This window comes from Pyricularia pennisetigena, chromosome 3 (assembly GCF_004337985.1).
Source record: "Pyricularia pennisetigena strain Br36 chromosome 3, whole genome shotgun sequence".
Lineage (NCBI taxonomy): Eukaryota > Fungi > Ascomycota > Sordariomycetes > Magnaporthales > Pyriculariaceae > Pyricularia > Pyricularia pennisetigena.
Window position 1 is genome coordinate 1,839,440 of NC_043742.1, and position 19,830 is coordinate 1,859,269.

The window sequence follows — 19,830 nt, forward strand, 5'->3', positions numbered from 1 at the left end:
ATGGCAATGCTAACAGCACAGCTATCTCATTCTGATAATTTCAATGAGAAATGTTCACAAGACGATGACTGCGAGACACGTTGTCGGATTGTTGGCTAGGAATGTACCAAGAAAGGTTTTTAGTACCCCAGGGAATTTGCAATCTTGGCTGCGTTGGTAATCAACAGACGCGATCTGGGTGATCAACCCGCGTTTAGTGAGGGGCAAACTGACTGGTTGATAGCAGCGAAGCCACGTGACATAAAACCTATAAGAACTTCATACTGTATACAGTACTTTAGCATGCCTAGGTGGGTACCTTGGTTCGCCCTATTAGTGCCCATGTCTTACTTTCAAAATCCCCAAACTTGCATCCACACAACTACTCGGATACCTTGCGTCAACGCTCCTACAGATCATATGCCAGCCTCTCGTGTCTTACCTACCCAGATGAATGGTATATTGTTGCAATTTTGATAATATATGATAATTGCTGCTCTTTCTGTAGGCGGCCGCAAGTGGCGGAGACAATGCCGATCTTGTCCCCAATTTCGGGCTCAAAGGAAGCACGGCAGGTCTTGATAATACGGTCATGCATGCCAAGGCGAAATCTTGGCAGTAGTGTACGAGTCTAATGTTACCATGGAATACAGAAGTTGCTGATGGTTGTCTGTAAGTATTGTCAAATTGTACGGTCGGACGCAAGAATGAGATGACTGCATATATAAAGGAGGGTAACTTTGACACGCCAATGACATTGCGCGTCGATATATTGGTGTGCAACATCGGAGGTTGAGGAGGGATATAAGATTATATAGGTAGGAATCTAATAAGTTCTGTGTCCCATGCCTTCTTTCCTTTTCGTAGATGTTAAGCCTTAGGTTCAGGGCAACTCTACCTATCATGTCCAACATCACATTGAATGGGACGTCTTTTCTGTTGGGAGACCGAAAGGCCCCGCTGGAACTGAAACCGCAGATATTGGGCGTGTCAATCCTCGCAATGCTACTTATCCTCCCGATTCTATGGCAATTGGGGACGGCACCGCCCGGAACAAAGCCAGTGCCAGGACCGAAAGGTAAGCTGTAAAAAGTTGCTGGAGGCATAAACCAGCACAAAGAGCATAAGAAAAAAAAGAAGGAAGCAAGAAGAAAGAAGAAAGACAAAAAGTCATACAGAGAGACTTACAGGATACCTCCTCGGTTCTAGGTTTGCCACTCGTTGGAAACCTCCTCGACATACCCAAGAAGCACGCTTGGCTCAAATACCAAGAGTACATCAAAGAGTACGGCCCAATCGTGAGAATCAAACTCATGGGCCAGGAGCACATCCTACTAGGTTCCGAGGCTGTTGTAAACGACCTCCTGAAATCACGCAGCGGCATCTACAGCAGCCGTCCGCAGACCCAGGCGTGCTCGATGCTGACCCAGGATCAACACGTGCTGATGCTGCCCACCGGCGAGCCTCTGCGCGTACGACGCCGATTCCTCTCGCAGCTGCTCACCAGAAGCGCCGCCTCGCAGTATGAGCCGTATCAATGGCTCGAGTCGTACCGCCTGGTGATCGATATGGTTCGCGACCCGTCAGACTACCAAATGCTGATTGAGCACTGGAGCGTCGCCATGGGCAGCCGCAGTAAGTGGTTATGCTTTTTCTTTGGTCACTCGGCACATGTCTGTCGGGTTAGTACTTATCAACTGACCCATTCTCTTTCTTCCCTCTTCCTTTTCTGCAGTGCTCTTTGGACAAGCCATGCCCGACCGCTCCGGCCTTCAGAAGGAGGTGCTCATGATTGCCCACACCTTCGAGTCGGTCCTCACACCCGGCGCATTCCTGGTGGACTTGCTCCCGTGGATGCGCCACCTCCCCGAAGCCGTGGCCCCGTGGAAGCGGTGGCTGAAGCGCATGTCCCGGCGGGACGAGTCCTTTTACTACACCATGTGGGAGCGCACCAAGGCCGACCTCAACAAAAGCCGGGACGCGCCGTCGTGGGCGCGCCTGTGCCTCGAAGACTTACAGCGGGTGGCCGTCGGCGGCAAGGGGATGGGCATCACGGAGCACGAGGCCGTACACCTCATAGGTGTCACCTACACGGCGTTTGGCACCACCGTGGCCAACATGCTCTCCCTGCTCCTGGCCATGACGCGGCACCCGGAGTGGTGGCTGCGCATGCAGGCTGAGATGGACGATGTCGTCGGCGCGGAACGCCTGCCGACTCTCGCCGACATCCCGCAGCTTCCGGTGCTCCGGGCCGTGCTGTCCGAGGTGACGCGCTTCTGGCCGGTGACGCCAGACGGCGTCCCGCATGAGCTGACGCAGGATGATGTCTACAAGGGATATCGCCTAAAAGCCGGCTCCGTGATCCACTATGTGACCTGGGCGTGTGGGCGCGATCCCGAGATGTACCCTGAGCCAGACACCTTCAACCCGGACCGATGGCTCGACCCGAACTTCCCCAGCTACAAAGCGCCGCTGACAGAATACCCGACGCTGATGAGCACGCTCATGTTTGGAGCAGGCCGCAGGCAGTGTCCCGGCATGATCGTGGGGACTCGAAACGTCTATGTTCAGACCATGATGTTGGTGTGGGCGTGCGATCTCGGCCGGGCGCGCGATGAGGTGACAGGCAAAGAGATTGTGCCGCCGCTCTATGATTACTGCGCCGGGTTCAACGTCGCTCCGAACCCCTTCAAGTTCGACCTCAAGTCTCGAGGTGCGGAGCGCATGCGGATGGTGGAGGCTGCGTATCAGAAAGCACTTGGGGAGGATCCTATGAAGGAGTAGTAGCAATAATAGCCTACCACCACTTCTCAAATTTGACTCTGTCTGTATCCAACCCAATACCAGCATCCTTATCAGTGAGGTACTTGACCATCTCATCCGTCATCGTCGGCACGCCACAAACGTAGACCACTGCTTGCTTGGGCTCCGGGCCAACGGCCTCAACCACATCCGACATGGTGATCCTCCGCTGATGAAACGGTACATCAACTTCATTGCACGACACGACGCCATCGGCTTCCACTTCGTCTCCATCCATATCTGTGTAGGTCCGCCGGCTTTGTCCCTCCCCACCGTCATCTCTATCGTCCGTAGTAGCTGGGGTTAGGAAGAGCTGTAGTCTGCCCTGAAGATAATCCCTCGCAAACAGATCCGCCAGCCTGTTGAGAAACAGCATACCATCCGCCCCTTCCCTCCTGCCCTTACCACCCGGTGCTCGCAGCGAGTAAAGAAACCGCACCTCTGGCCCGCCATCCCCACGGTCCTGTTCGGCCATGTGCGCAGCCATGCTGACAAGCGGGTTAACGCCCATGCCGCCCGCGACAAAAACCACACGCCGTAGCGCCTGCGACGTAGACGCGATGCCCGACGGCGGATAGACGAAGCTGCCGCCGATGCGGACCTGGAGCTGCGTGCCGACAATGCCGGGGTGCTGCTGGCCCGCGCTGGTCTCCTCTGCATCTTCTTCGTCATCTTCGGAGTCTCCGTTGCTGCTGCTGGTGGGTCGGCCCTGCCACAGGTAAGCCGCGGCCGGGTTCTCTGGCGATTTCTGCACCGCCAGCTCCAAGTACGGCGGCCCCGTAGAGCTGGAGCGCTGGGCCCGACTGGGTGCCGAGGTCACGGTGAAGCCGCCGGCTTTATAGATTCCTGGGCAAAAGACGTCGAGGAATTGACCGGCGAGAAACTAGAGCATGGGTTGGGAAACACATCAATCATCTCACCCTGGCTAAGGGATAGTCATCGTGGTAACCAGTGATGAGCAAACATTAATAGGAGACGCCTCCTCTTCAGGAAGCTCCAGTCGGATAACCCGTATTCGGTGGTTTATTTCATGTATCTTGCCAATGGTGACAGTATGGAGTGCCTATTCCGCATTGTAGTGGATGACAAGCACCCAGGGAGCATAATCAGTCCAGACGCTGGTCATTTGAGCCCACAAGGCAAAGCCTACCGTTGCACGCGGCTCGGCGGCCGTTCGCTCCTCGTGGCTTTGTTTCATCATTGAAGGATGAGAACCAGATCGGAATCTAAAGACGTAGGGCGTTTAATGGATGCAGGGTGCACTGGATATGGACAACCCTGTTGCAAATTCCCATAAAATGAAAAAGAATTGCGAGTTTTGTTACGGATCCACACTGGGATGGATGGATTAGCACCCACGTCACGGTGGATATGGTCATCACCAAGCGAGAGAGACAAAAAAATGATAACAAAAAAAAAAAAAAAAATAGACCGACGTAAGCCTGTACCTCAACCGTTTATCAATGCTGATAGGTACTTCGGTAGCGCTATGGATACTTGACTAGGCAAGTCTCCAACCACGGAGCCGAGAGGCTAAGAAATTCGGGCAATCTAGGAATCCGCCCGGTAACAACGTCGATTGCGGATCTCAGTTGCGCAAGGTCCAGGGTATCCGCAAAACCCGCAAAACCCGCGATCACCTAGGCATAGTGTCTAGTGCTAGCCCAGGCAAGACAGGTTAGCGTTAAAAAAGCCGTCTAGAGCTGGCATTTTTTTTCTATTTCATTTCCATTTTGCACTGCGTGCTACAGTAATCAGAACATAACCATTTCCCTTCCACAGCCTCCAAGTATCACCATCAAAATGGGTGCCACCACTGCCAGCGCCGCCTCGCCGCCTCAGGGCATTGATCTGTATTCACGGTTTGCCCTTGCCGGTGCTTTGGGCTGCTCCGTTACTCATGGCGCATTTACTCCCGTCGATGTGTATGTTGAGTGCCTTGTTCTCGTCCATAATTGACAACCTTGCACCCCCTAGCCCATACTTACGTGAACAAAAAAAAAAAAAAACCAAAAACCACACATACAGCGTCAAGACCAGAATCCAACTGGACCCGGCCACTTACAACCGGGGCATGATCGGTGGTTTCCGCCAGGTCATCCAGAACGAGGGCGCCGCTCCTCTCTTGACGGGTTTCGGCCCGACGTTTACTGGATACTTCATCCAGGGCGCCTTCAAGTTTGGAGGTTACGAGTTTTTCAAAAAGCAGTCCATCGACCTGCTTGGTCTCGAGACTGCGCGCCAAAACCGTGGCCTTGTCTACTCGGTGTCGGCCGCCTCCGCCGAGTTTTTCGCGTCGATTGCGCTCAGCCCCCTCGAGGCCACCCGCATTCGTCTTGTTTCTACCCCAGGCTTCGCCAACGGTCTCGTCGGTGGCTTCACCAAAATCCTCAAGAATGAGGGTGTTGGCGCGTTCTACTCTGGATTCGTGCCCATCCTGTTTAAGCAGTACGTCATCGCCCCCCATGTTTTCCGCTAAATAACTGGACCCATCTCACCGGAGAAACAAAAAAAAAAAAAACGAACACAGGATCCCTTACACTGTGACCAAGTTCGTTGCCTTTGAAAAGGTTTCCGAATTCATCTTTTCCCAGCTCGACAAGTCCAGCTTGTCGAGCGGCGGCCAAACGGCCGTGAACTTGGGCTCCGGCCTGATCGCCGGTTTCGCCGCTGCGATTGTTTCCCAGCCGGCCGATACCATGCTGTCCAAGATCAACAAGACCAAGGGTCTGCCCGGCGAGAGCGTCGTTTCGCGCCTTGTCAAGATTGGTGGCGAGCTTGGTGTCCGTGGCTCCTTTGCTGGTCTTCCCACTCGTCTTTTCATGGTTGGTGGTCTCACTGCTGGGCAGTTTGCCATCTATGGAGATATCAAGAAGGCCCTTGGTAGGTTTTTTTTTTTTTAACCCATGAACTGTGCATGTGCTTTTCCGCCTGCTATGAACATGAAACTGACTTTGTTTTCCACTAAGGCGCCACCAACGGTGTTGAAATCGCCAAATAAACCTCGATTCTTAGAGGATGAGATGCAGGAGGGCGTTGTAATAGGTGCGGAGATGTAGAAGTTTGCTCATCTTCGATGCAATGAAGGCCGTTGCTCTGTGCTGGGTAGACATAGATCTCTGTCTTTTTGATGCATAGCGTTAGACTCTTATTTACAGCTCTTGATTTATACCTGATAGACATGGTAATTTCATGACAAAAGAACAACATCTACTATGGACACCCCGGACGGGGTTTGATCTTTACATACGTAACAAATGTGAGGGAGACGACGAGAGGATACGAAGTTCTATCAATATAGCTTCTGCCCCTAGCCGCCCCAAACCATAAGAATATGGTTAGGGCTAGGTTAGGACTAATGGAAAAGTTCTCGCGTCTTCGCAGGCTGCTCAACTTGAGATAACCATTGCCGCACTAAGTTATTGTTGGGTGCATGAGGTCGATAAGTTCTACGCGCTTCAAGATCCTGTCCGCGACGGGGAACTATAGTGCCGTCGAACCCCTGTTCCACTTGGCAGTAGCACGTTTCGCCAGGAACTTGTAGCTCATCCGTGTTGTCGTCACAGAAAACCGCACGCGACGCCGTCCGAGGCAATAAGGCGATCGCCTAAATGGCAGTGCATGGTTACTGCTCTTTTCATCACCATAGCCGTAAGAATTGGGACCCAGCCCTAAACCGTCATCCTTCTCGCCGTCCGGCAGCCATGTCCAAAATACATAGACCCAATGTGTGCGAACAGCCAAGGTGGTCACGTATCTCGAGTTCCAAGTTTCTGTCTCGAGGCGAGGTCGACACTCAGGATGTAGGCCCAGACCAGCGTTATAAGACCGATAACCTGATTAGGGATTGCCCTGCCAGTCGCAAAAGCTGTTGGCCGATAACCTGCAAATTGCGCGGTGTCTTTCCCGCAACAAAAGCCACTAAGGCATCTCCGTCCTTTCTTTGAGCGAGCACGAGGTGCCTTGGTTATGCCATGTTGAATATCCCCTTGATTGAAGTGGCATCCTTGGGGAGTTTGCGTGGTAGCCATGAGGTACGGTCCAGAATCCTGTCAAGCACAAAGCAAGCCTCTGGTAAGAGTTGGGCTTTGACTTGGCAATCTTCTGGGCGATGGCCCGTTTTGGCGAGCCTTCCGCCAGCATAGCGTTGGCTTTGGGGCCCTCGTAGAGAGGTTGCATCTTGTTCGTTTTTGTTCTCAATTTGTCAAATTCCGTAGCTGAGCTCGATAAGCCCAAATTGGGCGATGATTTTGCACTACAAACTTAACCGGAAATTGATCTGCGTCCCTAAACTTTTATTCAAGTCTAATATCCATAAGGAAGAGGTGCGAACCTAAATGTGGGAAATGGGCAAATGGGCCAATATTTACCGGTCTGTTTAGGTGGGCTAGCCTATTATATAACATAGGACATGGCTCAATCTGTTTAATTTAGCTGTGCTACCGTCTCGATCACTATGTCGCTGTCTGAAGACGAACTTTCCGCACAGCCGCGTCGATCCAGCGGTGACTCCAGATACGGCCACACCTGCAAGTTCGACAGCATGACGCCTTTCTACGATGGCAACTCGAGAAATTTTGCCTGGTGTGGGCTTTGAGTTTCGTAAAGGTTATGTGGGTTTAGAGGAAAACGTTAACAAAACGGCGAGCGCAGGTTTGGCGGGAGCAAAGGGGGATTATAAGCGTCCGTTATTGAACGCCGCGGATCCCAAAATTAATGGTTTTCTCCTAGTACCGATTTAGTGAGGGCCGAACTAGTATTCGGGTGGGTGGCCACTGGGGAATCCTCGGTGTTGCATGTTTGTTTTTCTTTTGCTGTCCGTAATGTCATATGCACATAAGGCACGTACCTGCACAGAATTTATGCCGTGTTTATGGTCCTTCGAAATTCTGGTGGTCCCCTCCATGTAATTTGCAGGATGTTGTCATTCTTTTAACTGGTTATAGATCTGGTGTAAAGAACCCCTTGACGCAGAGTAAGACCTTTTGTACAGAAAACCCCTACCTGAATAAGCGCGCGTCTTGGTCATGCCGGGTGCTTGCTGTTTCTTTTTTGTACTGGCCCCTGACACCGGGCTACTGAGCAACCCCCAAAAGGCGACTTGCGCATTGCAGTTTTGTTTCGAAAATACCACTAACAAGATACGAGCGCTTCCCCGGACCCACAGCCCCAGTTCTAGGAGAGTCGGACAGCAAAGATGAGGTTCCTAATCGGCTCGACGTCACCGCTGGCCGCCAGAAGATTGACCTGCAGCGGAGGGACGGGATCAATCCACGACTCGACCACGACCTTCCTCCCAGACTTGGTCGCCACGCGGGTCCACAGCTCCTCCATGCTTTTGGTCGAATGTCGATAGAGCCGGCGACCCTCGCGGATGAACTCGTGGCGGCCCTCGGGCTCCGTCCCGCCGGTCCTGCCAAAGACCAGATCGTCGGGTGCGCCGCTCAGCAGCTTCAGCATGACCTCGACGAGCTTCTCCTGTTCTTCCATGGTCATGAGGTGAAGTACGTAGCTGCAGGTGATGATGGAGAAGTGCCCGTGCCAGTCCTGCAGCGCATCCGGGTCCAGCGCGTCGGCCTGTCGGAAAGTGATCTGCACGTCGGGGTCTTGGAATAGGAACTTGCCGGCCTCGAAGAAGCGCTCCTCTAGATCTATGCCATACAGCATGTTTTGGGGAGCTCCGGCGTGGGCCTTGGGATGTATAGGTTAAAATTAGCATCAATTCAAACATACCGTATTTTTCCCAATCTTTTCTCTTTTTTTTCTCTTTTTTTGGGGGCTTGTCCCGTTTGGGGCAGACATGAAGAAAAAGGGCATCCCAACCAAACTGCGCAGGTCTTGACCGATGGCACAACCAATATCCAGAAGCTTCTGACCCTGCTGGGTGCGGCGCACAGCCTCGTCGAACTCAGCATTCTTTCTCAGCTGCAGCTTGAGAAACACCCAATGACCAATGCAAGGGTAGGGACAACATTCCCAAGCCCGCTTACGCTGTTTTCGGGAGAATGTCAGCACTTTATGACCCTTAACAGTAGGGTCTTGTCAAAACATGAATAATAATGCCAGAGATTGCTTACAGCCTCTATGAGGTGCTGCTCTAGCTCGTCTTCGGGGATCTTGGAGTATTCGACAAAGAGCTTCTTCGCGTCTTCATCGAGAGGGAGTGGACTCTTGTCCAGCCATCGAGGCGTGTTGGTGTCTGTGTCAGTTGGGAGACCGCGCGAGGCCGCGATTTGGCTTGCTGTTCTAGCCACTGCTGTCATGTTTACTGTGTCGGTCAGTAGACGGGGAGTTTAGATACAGGGGGCTATCTCGGCTCACTAGACTTCGAGATTGGTTGCTTTAACAACTTTCAATACGTTCAATGGGAACCATGAACAAAAACACGGACAAAATAATACTTATGTCCCACTCATCATAAGATGTAGTTGACTTGTCACGTTCATCTCAATTCTGCGCCGAGGCCCACGTGAGAGTTTCACCTGGCCTTCAAGTCGGAAGGTGTCCAGTCCTGTCTATTCCCAGCAAACTATTACCAAGTAATAAAGTTCTCAGTGCCAAAGCTTGAACTGGCCGTCCTACGTACAGACAAATGCCTAGGATTGACCTGCAAATTTAAACCTATGACAGAGTTCGCTGGGATAAGCAAGTTGCAGTTGGGCGGATTTTACTAGTTGATAAAGATTTCTCATCCAGAGAAATTTGAACATGCCTCTAAAAGAAAAACCACAATGCACCGCTTTATTCCGCCATCCCGCTATTGAAGAGTGCGAGAAAACTAGAATCGTTCTAGCATCAACATGCAAAACCGAACCCTCGACAGAAAGCCACCGCATTGGCTCAAGACTTCGGAGAAACGGTTCACACCCGCGTGTTGGTGTGTTGCCACTAGACTAGTTTGTCAGTGACTAAAGCAACCCTAGCAAGGCACTTGCGCCATTCATTGAGCAGCCAAAGATGTTCCACAATAGCTGCACATCAAGTCAACTATGAAAAAAAAAAAAAAAAAAAAAAAAAAAAAAAAAAAAAAAAAAAACGCATAGCTCTCGCCGTAGGAAAGCCAGCATGTCGTGCCAACCCGCCCAAATACCAACAAGATAATACGTGTTGCCAAACATCACATCTGGCAAAAGCACTGTTGATATCTACCCTCCAATGACACCCCATTACGGGTGTAAACGGACGGAGTCAGAGCCAGACTCAGGTAAGAATGGCCAAGACCGAATCCAAGGAGAATATTGACCAATTCCCACTCATTGGCCTTGAACGTTCCACGATGAGCAAAGACGCAAGGAAGTGAATCAAGAATTTTCAAACACAAAAAAGACATTTCCGTTCCGGTTCCTCATATTAACATTATGGAATTACCAAGCCCGATAGGAACCACCAAGCTCATAACGCCTACCATCCCTCGACATCATTTTATCACGTCTCCAGTACGTCCAACTCGTCCTCTGTGGGCGGCATCGGCGTCTCCCTCAGCGGGATATCCTCTTCCTTGTCCCACGCAACACCAGGTCCATTGTAGCTCGGCTGCTCATTGTCCTCAGTCCCGTATTCCGTCGTCGTCGTCGAAAGCTGCGAGTCATGTCGCGTGGTCCTTGGGACCGCAGCCTCCCCCTCCCCCAAAATACTTTGCACAGGGCTCTTCCTGACCGGCATTGGGCTGTGGACCGTCGGCACCGACGCATGCATAATATACGTCGGGCTCTTGACCTGCCCGTCATGGTACACTTGTTCCATGGTAGCCTTGCCCTTACCCTGAGACCTGACACTCCGACCATCACTGCCATCATCATCATCGTCATCCTCTAATTTGAGACTGTCGCCAAGTTTCTGCAACAGCAACTCAGACTGCTGCTTAGCCAGTTTGTGAAGCTGTGCCACCGGGTCCTTGTAATGGCGTAGCACGTTAGCCAAGTTACACGGGCAGTACGCACGAGTCCACCGCGATCCATGCACACATACCCAGTCAGACTGCCCCGGCACGCCTTCGGCGGCCGGGAACAGCTGACGACGGCCGCCCTCAGGTACGGCGCTGCCTGTTCCGCCATTGTTTGCAGAATCGGCAGCGCCGCCCCAAAAATTGCTTCGCCGCACGGGCGCCGGCGTCACCGGAAGGCTGGGCCTATCGACAGGGAAGTCGGTAAGTTTGGTTGAACCCCGTCGATTCAGTGCAGCCTCGAACTCCTCCTGAGCCTCACGGGTGTCGTCGAGGTTGCCCAGGCTGAGTCCAGCAGATCGACCAAGAGTTCGCCTCTTTTGGCTTTTTTGGATTGCACCAACGTAGCGATTGATACCGGGTACATCGTCCCAGGCATTGGTGAGTGAAAACGACTCCCAGGGATTCGATATTTGCTGAATTGGTGGGCTGGTCGGTATTGGTCGAGGCTCCTCCAATGCTGGCTCAACTGATTCCTGGAAATCAGCGCTCTCTTCCACTGCCGAAGAGTTCTCGGCCCCGACGGGTCCGACATCATCATCAACAAAGACCCGCGAAGCCTGAGGTCTATTCACCTCCCACGGGAAGATCGCTGGGGGCTTCTGCTCCGGGGGAGCTGGTGGATGTTGAGGGACTTCATAGTACATGTTCTTGGGGGGACTCGGGTAGCGCTGGGGTGGGACAAACGCGCTAATGTCTGAAGACATCTCGTAATGCATCTTCGGGAAGTTGATTGCTTCCGGTTTCGATTCCGGTGGAGGCGGTTGCCTGACGATTGTTTTTATCCAAGTTAGTAACGGAATTTTCCCGGTGGGCATGGCGTTTCAACTAACCTTTGCGCATCCCAACTGGGTTCCATTGGCGGAGGTTGCGGCTTTTCTGGCTCTGGCTCGTGCGCTTGTTGAGGCGCTTGATGTTGCTGGTGCTCCTGATAGTGGCCTTGGGGAGCGTTAGCTCCAGGTCTGGATGCTGGAGAAGCAGCGCTGAAAAAGCAAGGGCTTGTAGGCTGTTCCTCGACTTGAGGAACATGGGAAGTGCCAGGGCTTGGACCAGGGGTATGGTAACCTCGATTATGCTCGTCTTGATGGTGGTGGTGATGGGATTCTCGGTGCTCGTGGGAATGAGGGGAATGCTCAGTGCGATAATTCGACAAGCTATTCTGACCGTTGTCATATGTATTCTGTTGTTGCGGTTGGTCTGGGTTACTCAAAGGAGACTCGTGAGACTCCTGTGTCGGTGAAGGCGGCTGTAAGGATATTTGTGGCTGCTCTCCGATAGGTACAGTATACGTGGATGGTGGTTGGTATTCTCCTCGAACAAAATGCTGGACGATTTCTGGCGGCCTCTGAACTTGCGGTTCATAAACAGTCTGCTCAAGGTGTCTGGGTTAGCAAGACCACGTTCAAAAAAAAAAATATCAAAGTAGTAAATGTCACTCGTTGAAGCAACTTACCGGCGCACGATAATGTCTGTCGTAAACAGCCCACCACCGGCCTACCATCTCGTCAAAGGGACCGCCGCCAGCGGTAGAGTTCCTTCCTTGTATCCACGGCTTTTCAGAGCCAATGAAGTGCACCATGTTAATGCTCGACTGGAAGTGGCGGTACGCGGGGACGTATTGGTAGTGGGCTGACGGGGTGACGTTGTAGGTGAATGAGATGCGGTTGTACGTGTGCCGGAAGTGCATATTAATAAGACCCTGATCTGCGCCGTCAAACGATATACCCCTCTCTGCCATAGCCATCATCGCATAGTAGTCACCCATGTTTGGAGTCAAGACCATGACGCCCGTGTTGAACAAGTCCGGCCATCCTATGTCAGGGGCTGCCGAGAAGGGGTGGGGGATCGCAAAGAGCTCGTCGGGTGCCCTGTAAGCGACCACGTCGGCGTCAATGTATACCAGCTTGCTGAACTGAGTCTGCTTCCATAAGTTGACTTTGGTGAAAGCCGAGTGGAGGTCGGGCCGGTTCATGAGGTACAAGTTCGCGGGGCGCTCATTACGTATGCGAGGGACGGGAATCACATAGTCGTAGACAGCCTATGCGGGAAATTGTCAGCAGTTAGTAAAAGCTTCATGCATTTCAGTCCCTTAGTCCCCCTACCTTTAGTTGCGTGATCACCTTGGCCGCCACGGTGTCGAGAGTGACCATGACAGCCAGCTTCCTTGTGGTGCCAGCATCGCGAAGCGAATGGGCAAGAACGAGTGCGCCTGGTGACCTGTTAGCAAAAAGCGCGGTGGATTAACTGGGATTTTCAATAAGCTCACCTGGCAAATAATTATCGCTCAGCAGAAGCTGTTTTGTCTCGGGTCGTTGGTGAACGACCGATCAGTCGTTAGCCGTGTTTACTTGGGACGCTGCAGAGTTCGGATCGACCAATCGCGTACCGTAATGTAGGCTTCCTCCGCGCCTCGCACAGCCATGATTTGTGCAAGGGAGACTTGATTTGAACTGCCAAAACGAAGCTGAAAAACAGAGAGTGAACAATGACAGAAAAAAAAAATTGAGGAATTGTAAAAGCAGGATCAATGCTGATATGCAGCAAGACAAAGGCCGACAACACAAGGCGATAAAGAGGACAACGAGGGGAAGCAACTTTGTTGTGATGATAACAATTGTGCCGAAGAGACGAAAAAAAAAATATTGGAAAAGGCGCGCTTCCGTAGTAGGATCGACAAAGCGGGTGCTAGCAATGGCAAGTGCGCCCGCGGCTTTGCAAGTTGGAGCCGGGTGTTTTGCGCTGCTGGGTGGAGTTAATTAGATGCAGCGCAACATCCCTGTAAATCGAAAGAGATGCGACAAGCAATAATTCCAGGCCGGCCTAGCTCAGCCTGGTTAGGAGTGAAGCAATTCTTTATCGCCAATCTTGATCGGGCAATTCAAATATATGCAACAATAGTTCCCTTGAGACTTGCATTGCATGAGTTGAACCAGCTCAATATTACTTATCAATTGATTGTGGAAGATGGCATGCTCAGGGCTGAGGACACTAACAAACAAACATGATTAAAAAAGCACGTTGTCACTGCAAGTCAAGGCTTTTTTTTTTATATGAGGTCGTAGCACACGGGTTGCTTTGACTACGCGCCAAAGCTTCCCTGTTCATCCCGTCACATTGATTACGGTATTCTGCATGCTGCATGTAACACACAAGACCATGTCATGTGTACTAAATTACATACAGACCGGGGAATCGTTGAGAAGTGGACCCTGGGGAGCCCAGACTTTTTGGTCTGCCACGAACGGAAACCACCCATGTCTGCGACACGCGTTAATTATAGCTGCCATCTAAAGCCCTTTTTTTTTTTTTTTTTTTTTTTTTTTGATTCCTGACTTGAATGTTCTAGGGTTAGATCCACCTACTAGACCGACGTACGGAACGACAACAACGAGCACGGTGGATATGTCCTGTCTGTCTATCACTCATCGTAGCTAGCTAGAACCTTCCGTAAAGGTACTTAGAAGTTAGAACAATTCGTATCGGACCTACTCTTGGCAATCCAATCTTTCCGCCGTGGATCCCATCAAGAAAGTCCCTTGCAAGTTGCGCGGTGCCTAACCCACCTCGAAAGGTCATGACTCGCAGTATCCGGGGCGTAACGGGTCCTCGAGGTCCAAAAAAAAAATAGCTGATCAGCATCACTTTGCGTCACAACTTTACCCACAGAAATAGCTACCCCGCATTACATCTACTACGTACACAAGCGAGATCCAATTGACGGCTATAAAGAAAGCTGCAACTCGTTTTACCAGCGTCAATCCTGCCCATGTTGTCCGTCACGAGCATAAGCGGTTAAATCGGTACAGATGGAAGATGCTCGTTGTTGCTACTGACATCAATTGGCGACCAATCAGGGATTTACCTGACCGTTGGGACGGATTCTGAAGGACATCAGTTGACTCTTTCTGCGCATCATGACGTGTTGGGCCGCCTTGCATCAAAGTCAACTATCTGCCCGTCCGTTCCTATGTCTGCAGCAAGGCACTTGGCACTAATGCAATGGGACTAGATGGGATTGGACTAATGTTCGTCGCTGCAGAATGAGACTGAGGTATCATCAGCCCGATGACCCTTTGGAAAAGAACCCTTGAATGCTTGAATGTCTCGGTGCCACCGCCGCATGAACCTTGAACGCCTCGTCACATACTGACATCAAATGTCCTTCTTATAGCCATGCTCCGGTTTATGGGTGGTCTCGTAATCTACATGGACATAGGCTCTCTCGACGTCCGGCAAGCTCTCTAGTTTGATCTGCAAATCCTCAGCCACGTCGTGGAGGACCCGCAGCGTCGTCTCAGCAGCCATCACAATATCAACTTCGGCGATCAACCTGGGGCCAGAGTGGTACACCCTGACCGTGTCAATCTGTTGGATTAGAGGCGAGTGTGTCAAGCAGACGTAGGTGATGAGCTGCTGCGTCTCGACGTTGGCAACGACGCCGACGAGTAAAAGAAACTCGGAGAAGGCAGTCCGCAGCCATAGCCACGAAATCACCACAGACAAGATGATTGCGCCCATTGGATCAACCCACCAGATGAGCTTGGAACCGCCTACCGAGGTCAGAATTCCAAACCCGTTGACAAACAGATCGTTGCGGTGGTCTTGCCAAAGGATTCGGATTTGCGAGTATCGGTTGCGCAGGGCCCACGTGTAAAGGAACAAGGTGAATTTGGTGCCAAAAGCCACACACACTGCGATCACGGAAGGCAGGTGAAAGTTGTTTCTCTCGTCGGACCCAATGCGCTCAGAGAGCTCCCGGGCCGAAAAAGCAATCAAAATTAAGGATACTGAGATCATCAGGAAACAAAAAACGATGTTTCCAACCGTCTCGAGGCGCGCCTTGCCCGACGGGAAGCGCGACGGGTCGACATGTCGCACGGCTCGGGCGGATAGGATAAGCGTAAGGTTGCTCAGTGGGTCAAAGACTGAATCCGCCATGGTCGTGAAGAGAGACAGTGATCCGGATGAGATGGCGGCGTAGGCTTGGAGTATCGAAAGAATGATGTTGGCAATGAAGGACCCCCAAACGCCAATTTGGAACTGCAGCAGCTCCTCTCCAGCCTCATAGCGGGCGTCAGCTCGATGGTCTTCTACAGACTTGAGCATCCGCTCGATGGTTGCATTCTGTCTTTCGTAGAAGCCCTCGACGCGACGTGCTTGAATGTTTGATTGTATCGGTCGCGGTACACATTTGCTCAGAAGTCCTCGGTGCGGGGCTTTGCTAGCCTGTGGCGCACTGCCCGCCGGCGAATCCGTTGGCCTCCGCGACCGAAGCTTTCTGGAGCTGTTAGCTTTGATCTGCTCGAGGTCCGAGGGCGTCTTGTAGGCGAGCGACAAGCCGTAAGGATCGCTCTCTAATGTCTGTCGAGGTATCTGGCCGCCATTGGCGATGGTGACTTGGCTCTCGACATCAGCACTGTTCAAGTTTGCAGCATGCCTGGCGATCGCCACTCCCCCGTCATTTCTGCCGGACTCTAGACCAACTTCTAGCTCCACAGAGGTACTATTGGCATATTGCTCGTTAAAGGATTGTCGGTGAGAGCCGGTAAATGGGCTTGAAGAATGCGTTCGCGATGGCAAGTTGAAAGCATGTGGGTGATGAGTGATGGAGTGGGAAACGTCCGGATCCATCGTTGCTGCAATCTGGTTGTTTGAGGGTTGAATGGTTTGTGTCTGGCTTGCGCTCGGAAAGCTGTGCGACAGGAGATTAAATTTGGCCGAGGGCTGGTGGGTGGCGGAACAGGATGGGCTGCCTTCGCAGCTTTTTGACTGTGGGTTAACACAATTAAATAATCCAGTAGCTCTCGTTTGCATATACTTTGATGGCGGTCTGCCAAGGATAGTGAGATGAACAACTAACTACCTCACCTAGTCTACTATGAGAATTGGAAGCTGAAAATCAGTGACTTGTTGGTCTCCCTCCATAAACTCACCGACGAGGCCTCCTACATTGGCAAGGAAATAGCTTGCTTGAGCTCGATTTGAGCTTGCCAAGCTTCCTGGGGCTTTGTTGGGGACAATTCTAACCGGCCTTTCCAAGGAATCTTTACTCCTTTGGGAATGATCCACAGCGTCCCTACAGGTCTTGCGGTGCAAAAGCAACCTTGCACAACAACTATGCTAATACTCTGATTGGGTCAAGCGGTTGTCTGCCGATAATGGGAAGGTTTGTTCATGGACGTCACCAATGATACCATTGACGGGGTTGTCATAATGCTTGTACTATCCGCATGGTCACTCATATAGTGTATTTACTACCTTACCTAATTCAATTGACTGTAATATAAAATCTTCCCGAAAACAAAATAAAACAGTCCAAACTTTCAGCTGTCCTATCATAACCAGCCCTATTTATTGCTGAACGTTAGGGTGGCTGTCACGGAAGTGTTGAGATGAGATTATCAGACACATAATTTTGGGCGCAAACTTTGTGTTTGAAGATTCTTCTCTTGAATTTGGCATGATTGTTACACTTTGCAAGGACAACAGACGAGAGGGAAAGGCTTCCTCATGACTGATATTTGCCTGCTACGTACCCACGGATAGCTGACTTGCTGAGAACGTCCAGGTTGGGCAAATAGAGCATGAAGACATGCGGGGTTAGGACGGCTGCCAGGCTGGCATGCACCATGGGCTGTGGAAAGCTAATAGCAAAAGGGTAGGGCCAACCTATTTGGCCGAGAAACAAACAATGCCCAACACTGGTCAATTCCAGTCCAAATTATATTCATTACACACGCGTGAGCCTCACGGCCTTAGTTCCAACTGCCCTGCTATATTGGCCGCACTAACCGCTAATCTGCTAACATCTTGGATCAATTTTTGATTCTCAAAAAATATAAAAAACAAAAAATAGAAAAGGATGGAAAGCTGTGTAATTGCGCAGTACATGGATCGCAGTCCGACAATATCTGCGGCATGATACTTACAGACCTAGATAAAAACATACATAAGAGTAACTTTACTGGCTTAAACCCTCGTGTTTCCCCGGCATGAAGCATAATGAGATTAAATTTGGTTTGATGGATAATAATAACTTGAAACGCATATACTAGTAGCAATATCGGCAAATAAGACTCATATAGGAGAACATAAGAGTATTTGATACTTCGATAGTGAAAGTCATGAATGTGGCAAACGGCACTGTGTGCTTTTTATATTAATGAGCTCGGTTGTTGCCGAGTCATTGTTTGGTTGCGAGCGAGACACACCAGCTTCTATAAATATGTTAATCTCCTTCCTCCACTTCCGCTGAAAGCCCAAAAGATCACCTCATCTAAACAGTAATGTCACAGCGAAGAGCGCCGTTGCAGCTGGTTGCTATGCAAGACTTGAAGGCAGCATCACCGGTCTTGCTATTGAAGCAGTCCTGATGGCACAAAGTACACTATAAAATCGTCAATGGTTTGTCAGTTTGCTGCTTCTGCGTCATCTAAAACTCGGCTGAAGACTCTTTTTCTTTGTACTGGTGTGTTGGGAGAAGGATACATACCTCCTGTCGCGTACGCTGGCGGGGCTCGAGTACAGAGTCAACAGTCGGGGCGGCAAGGGCGACGGTGGCGAAAAGGGTGAAAAGGATGGTGGAGAACTGCATTTTGCCTGTTTTTCGTGATGAAAAGATCAAATAACTTCAGCCGGTGAAGATAATGAGTAAATAAAAGACAAGTCTAGCTTGTTGGATGGAAAATGTTTGTGTCGAGGAAGAATGGAATTTGTTTGAGTAGTGATGTGTGTGTGAGAGAGAGAGAGAGAGTAGATGGGCATGTTATTAGTAGTGATGGTCAGCTCCCTTTATAGATTCTAGATATCAGCACAGACAAGGCTCTGGTTCAAATGCTGTCTGCCAAGATACTCACAGACTCAAGGGTTTCCTAGAAAAAGACCCAGATGTCAAGCATGACTTGGTATGAGTAAATCTAGGTATTCATTTGCATATCCGGTGGACCAACCCAATATTTGCTCAATCCTCACTATCTCTTCCGAAACAGTTTCAGCTGGGTAGATATTTTAAGTCCTGGTGGACTAGCTACTGGAGTATTTTCCTTGCAAATCCCTGTTAAGCTTTTGTTCCATGTCCGGCCAAAGGACGTCAATGTATTTCTTTCTTTCTGGTTGTGGAGCTATCGCCGGCCACTACCATTGTTCCTAGCATTATGAACCCATCAGCGTTGTTTTCGGCCTTTGCGCTGGCTTTGGCGTGAATTGCTGCAACTAGATCAGAAGCTTTTCTTTTTTTTTTTTTTTTTTCACCGCACGTTGTAATCTTTAGTCATACAGATTGACACCTATCAACCCTTCAAATCACGAGTCAGAATCTCGCTTGGCGAGACCTCAAAACATAACGCAGCTCTTGGTAAGGTTTCGGGCTTCAACCCTGAAATGGACTGTATAAGTCAATGCATAATCGACGTGTGGGGAGATGTATCTCTGATATGGCAAGTGGAAACCGCGTGGCTAGCAAGGTTGGTTGATCACAGCGACCGCCAAGAAGGTTAAGCTTAAAGGATGAACCAAAGGTGGTCAAATAGACACAGGAGACGAGCGATGAAGAGCGAAGGCCCAGGTTGTAATTCATTGCCAGTTCGGAAGATCAATGGATATTTACTTATTCATGTTCAAGTTAAGCGAGATTATAAAACTATATACGAATGAATGAGTTTCTCGGGGACTTCGAAGATGCTCTTCTTGCCACACAGGATGCATCGTTGATTCAGTCTTGATAGTTTTTAGTCGATTTTCCATGTCAACAATGGCCCACCACTTGAGTCGATCGCACCTTGGAGTCAGCACTGATAAGCTGCGTGTTGCGACGTGTTCAACACCGCTGCTATGGTACTTACTGTACATTCTCGCAAGTTGAATAAGTAGCTTAAAACTTACGACTGCGGACCCCTTGTCCTCCAGATGAGAGCTACTTTGACATGGACAATGGGCAAACAAAGTCTCATCCCGGCCACACAAAAGCCGAGTAAAGTTTCACCGATTGCATGTAACAATAGGGAGAAAAAAGCTGCTGGGCGTTTTCTGTCATATGATGCTTCTGCCGCTAAACTCGCATTGGCCCCGAGTCTTCGGCCATCAAGTCAATCACCTGATACGTCTCCCTT

General features: G+C 50.6%; 8 protein-coding genes across 8 annotated transcripts; 2 read left to right on the forward strand and 6 right to left on the reverse strand.

The window, feature by feature from the left end:
• Positions 1 to 846: 846 nt before the first annotated feature.
• On the forward strand, positions 847 to 3,623 carry PpBr36_02400 (uncharacterized protein; the record flags this gene model as incomplete). The annotated part of the gene is made up of 7 exons (XM_029889582.1): positions 847 to 1,057; positions 1,189 to 1,614; positions 1,715 to 2,759; positions 2,827 to 3,067; positions 3,131 to 3,256; positions 3,323 to 3,499; positions 3,549 to 3,623. The coding sequence occupies 7 exons, from the start codon at positions 847 to 849 to the stop codon at positions 3,621 to 3,623; spliced, it is 2,301 nt and encodes a 766-aa protein (XP_029753091.1).
• On the reverse strand, positions 2,777 to 3,982 carry PpBr36_02401 (uncharacterized protein; the record flags this gene model as incomplete). Its single annotated transcript, XM_029889583.1, has 2 exons — positions 2,777 to 3,664; positions 3,932 to 3,982. 2 exons carry the CDS (start codon positions 3,980 to 3,982, stop codon positions 2,777 to 2,779), a joined length of 939 nt encoding a protein of 312 aa, XP_029753092.1.
• Positions 3,983 to 4,584: 602 nt separating this feature from the next.
• On the forward strand, positions 4,585 to 5,782 carry PpBr36_02402 (uncharacterized protein; the record flags this gene model as incomplete). The annotated part of the gene is made up of 4 exons (XM_029889584.1): positions 4,585 to 4,706; positions 4,810 to 5,229; positions 5,312 to 5,664; positions 5,751 to 5,782. The coding sequence occupies 4 exons, from the start codon at positions 4,585 to 4,587 to the stop codon at positions 5,780 to 5,782; spliced, it is 927 nt and encodes a 308-aa protein (XP_029753093.1).
• A 966-nt stretch (positions 5,783 to 6,748) lies between these two features.
• Positions 6,749 to 6,960, reverse strand: PpBr36_02403 (uncharacterized protein; the record flags this gene model as incomplete). The annotated part of the gene is given in 2 exon segments (XM_029889585.1): positions 6,749 to 6,830; positions 6,842 to 6,960. The coding sequence occupies 2 exon segments, from the start codon at positions 6,958 to 6,960 to the stop codon at positions 6,749 to 6,751; spliced, it is 201 nt and encodes a 66-aa protein (XP_029753094.1).
• A 996-nt stretch (positions 6,961 to 7,956) lies between these two features.
• PpBr36_02404 (uncharacterized protein) lies at positions 7,957 to 9,044 on the reverse strand (the record flags this gene model as incomplete). Its single annotated transcript, XM_029889586.1, has 3 exons — positions 7,957 to 8,472; positions 8,605 to 8,772; positions 8,859 to 9,044. 3 exons carry the CDS (start codon positions 9,042 to 9,044, stop codon positions 7,957 to 7,959), a joined length of 870 nt encoding a protein of 289 aa, XP_029753087.1.
• Positions 9,045 to 10,206: 1,162 nt separating this feature from the next.
• On the reverse strand, positions 10,207 to 13,145 carry PpBr36_02405 (uncharacterized protein; the record flags this gene model as incomplete). The annotated part of the gene is made up of 7 exons (XM_029889587.1): positions 10,207 to 10,674; positions 10,750 to 11,491; positions 11,557 to 12,092; positions 12,177 to 12,761; positions 12,826 to 12,932; positions 12,990 to 13,017; positions 13,110 to 13,145. The coding sequence occupies 7 exons, from the start codon at positions 13,143 to 13,145 to the stop codon at positions 10,207 to 10,209; spliced, it is 2,502 nt and encodes an 833-aa protein (XP_029753088.1).
• A 1,730-nt stretch (positions 13,146 to 14,875) lies between these two features.
• On the reverse strand, positions 14,876 to 16,354 carry PpBr36_02406 (uncharacterized protein; the record flags this gene model as incomplete). Its single annotated transcript, XM_029889588.1, has 1 exon — positions 14,876 to 16,354. The coding sequence occupies one exon, from the start codon at positions 16,352 to 16,354 to the stop codon at positions 14,876 to 14,878; it is 1,479 nt and encodes a 492-aa protein (XP_029753089.1).
• Positions 16,355 to 17,999: 1,645 nt separating this feature from the next.
• On the reverse strand, positions 18,000 to 18,317 carry PpBr36_02407 (uncharacterized protein; the record flags this gene model as incomplete). The annotated part of the gene is made up of 2 exons (XM_029889589.1): positions 18,000 to 18,110; positions 18,216 to 18,317. 2 exons carry the CDS (start codon positions 18,315 to 18,317, stop codon positions 18,000 to 18,002), a joined length of 213 nt encoding a protein of 70 aa, XP_029753090.1.
• Between the last annotated feature and the right edge of the window lie 1,513 nt (positions 18,318 to 19,830).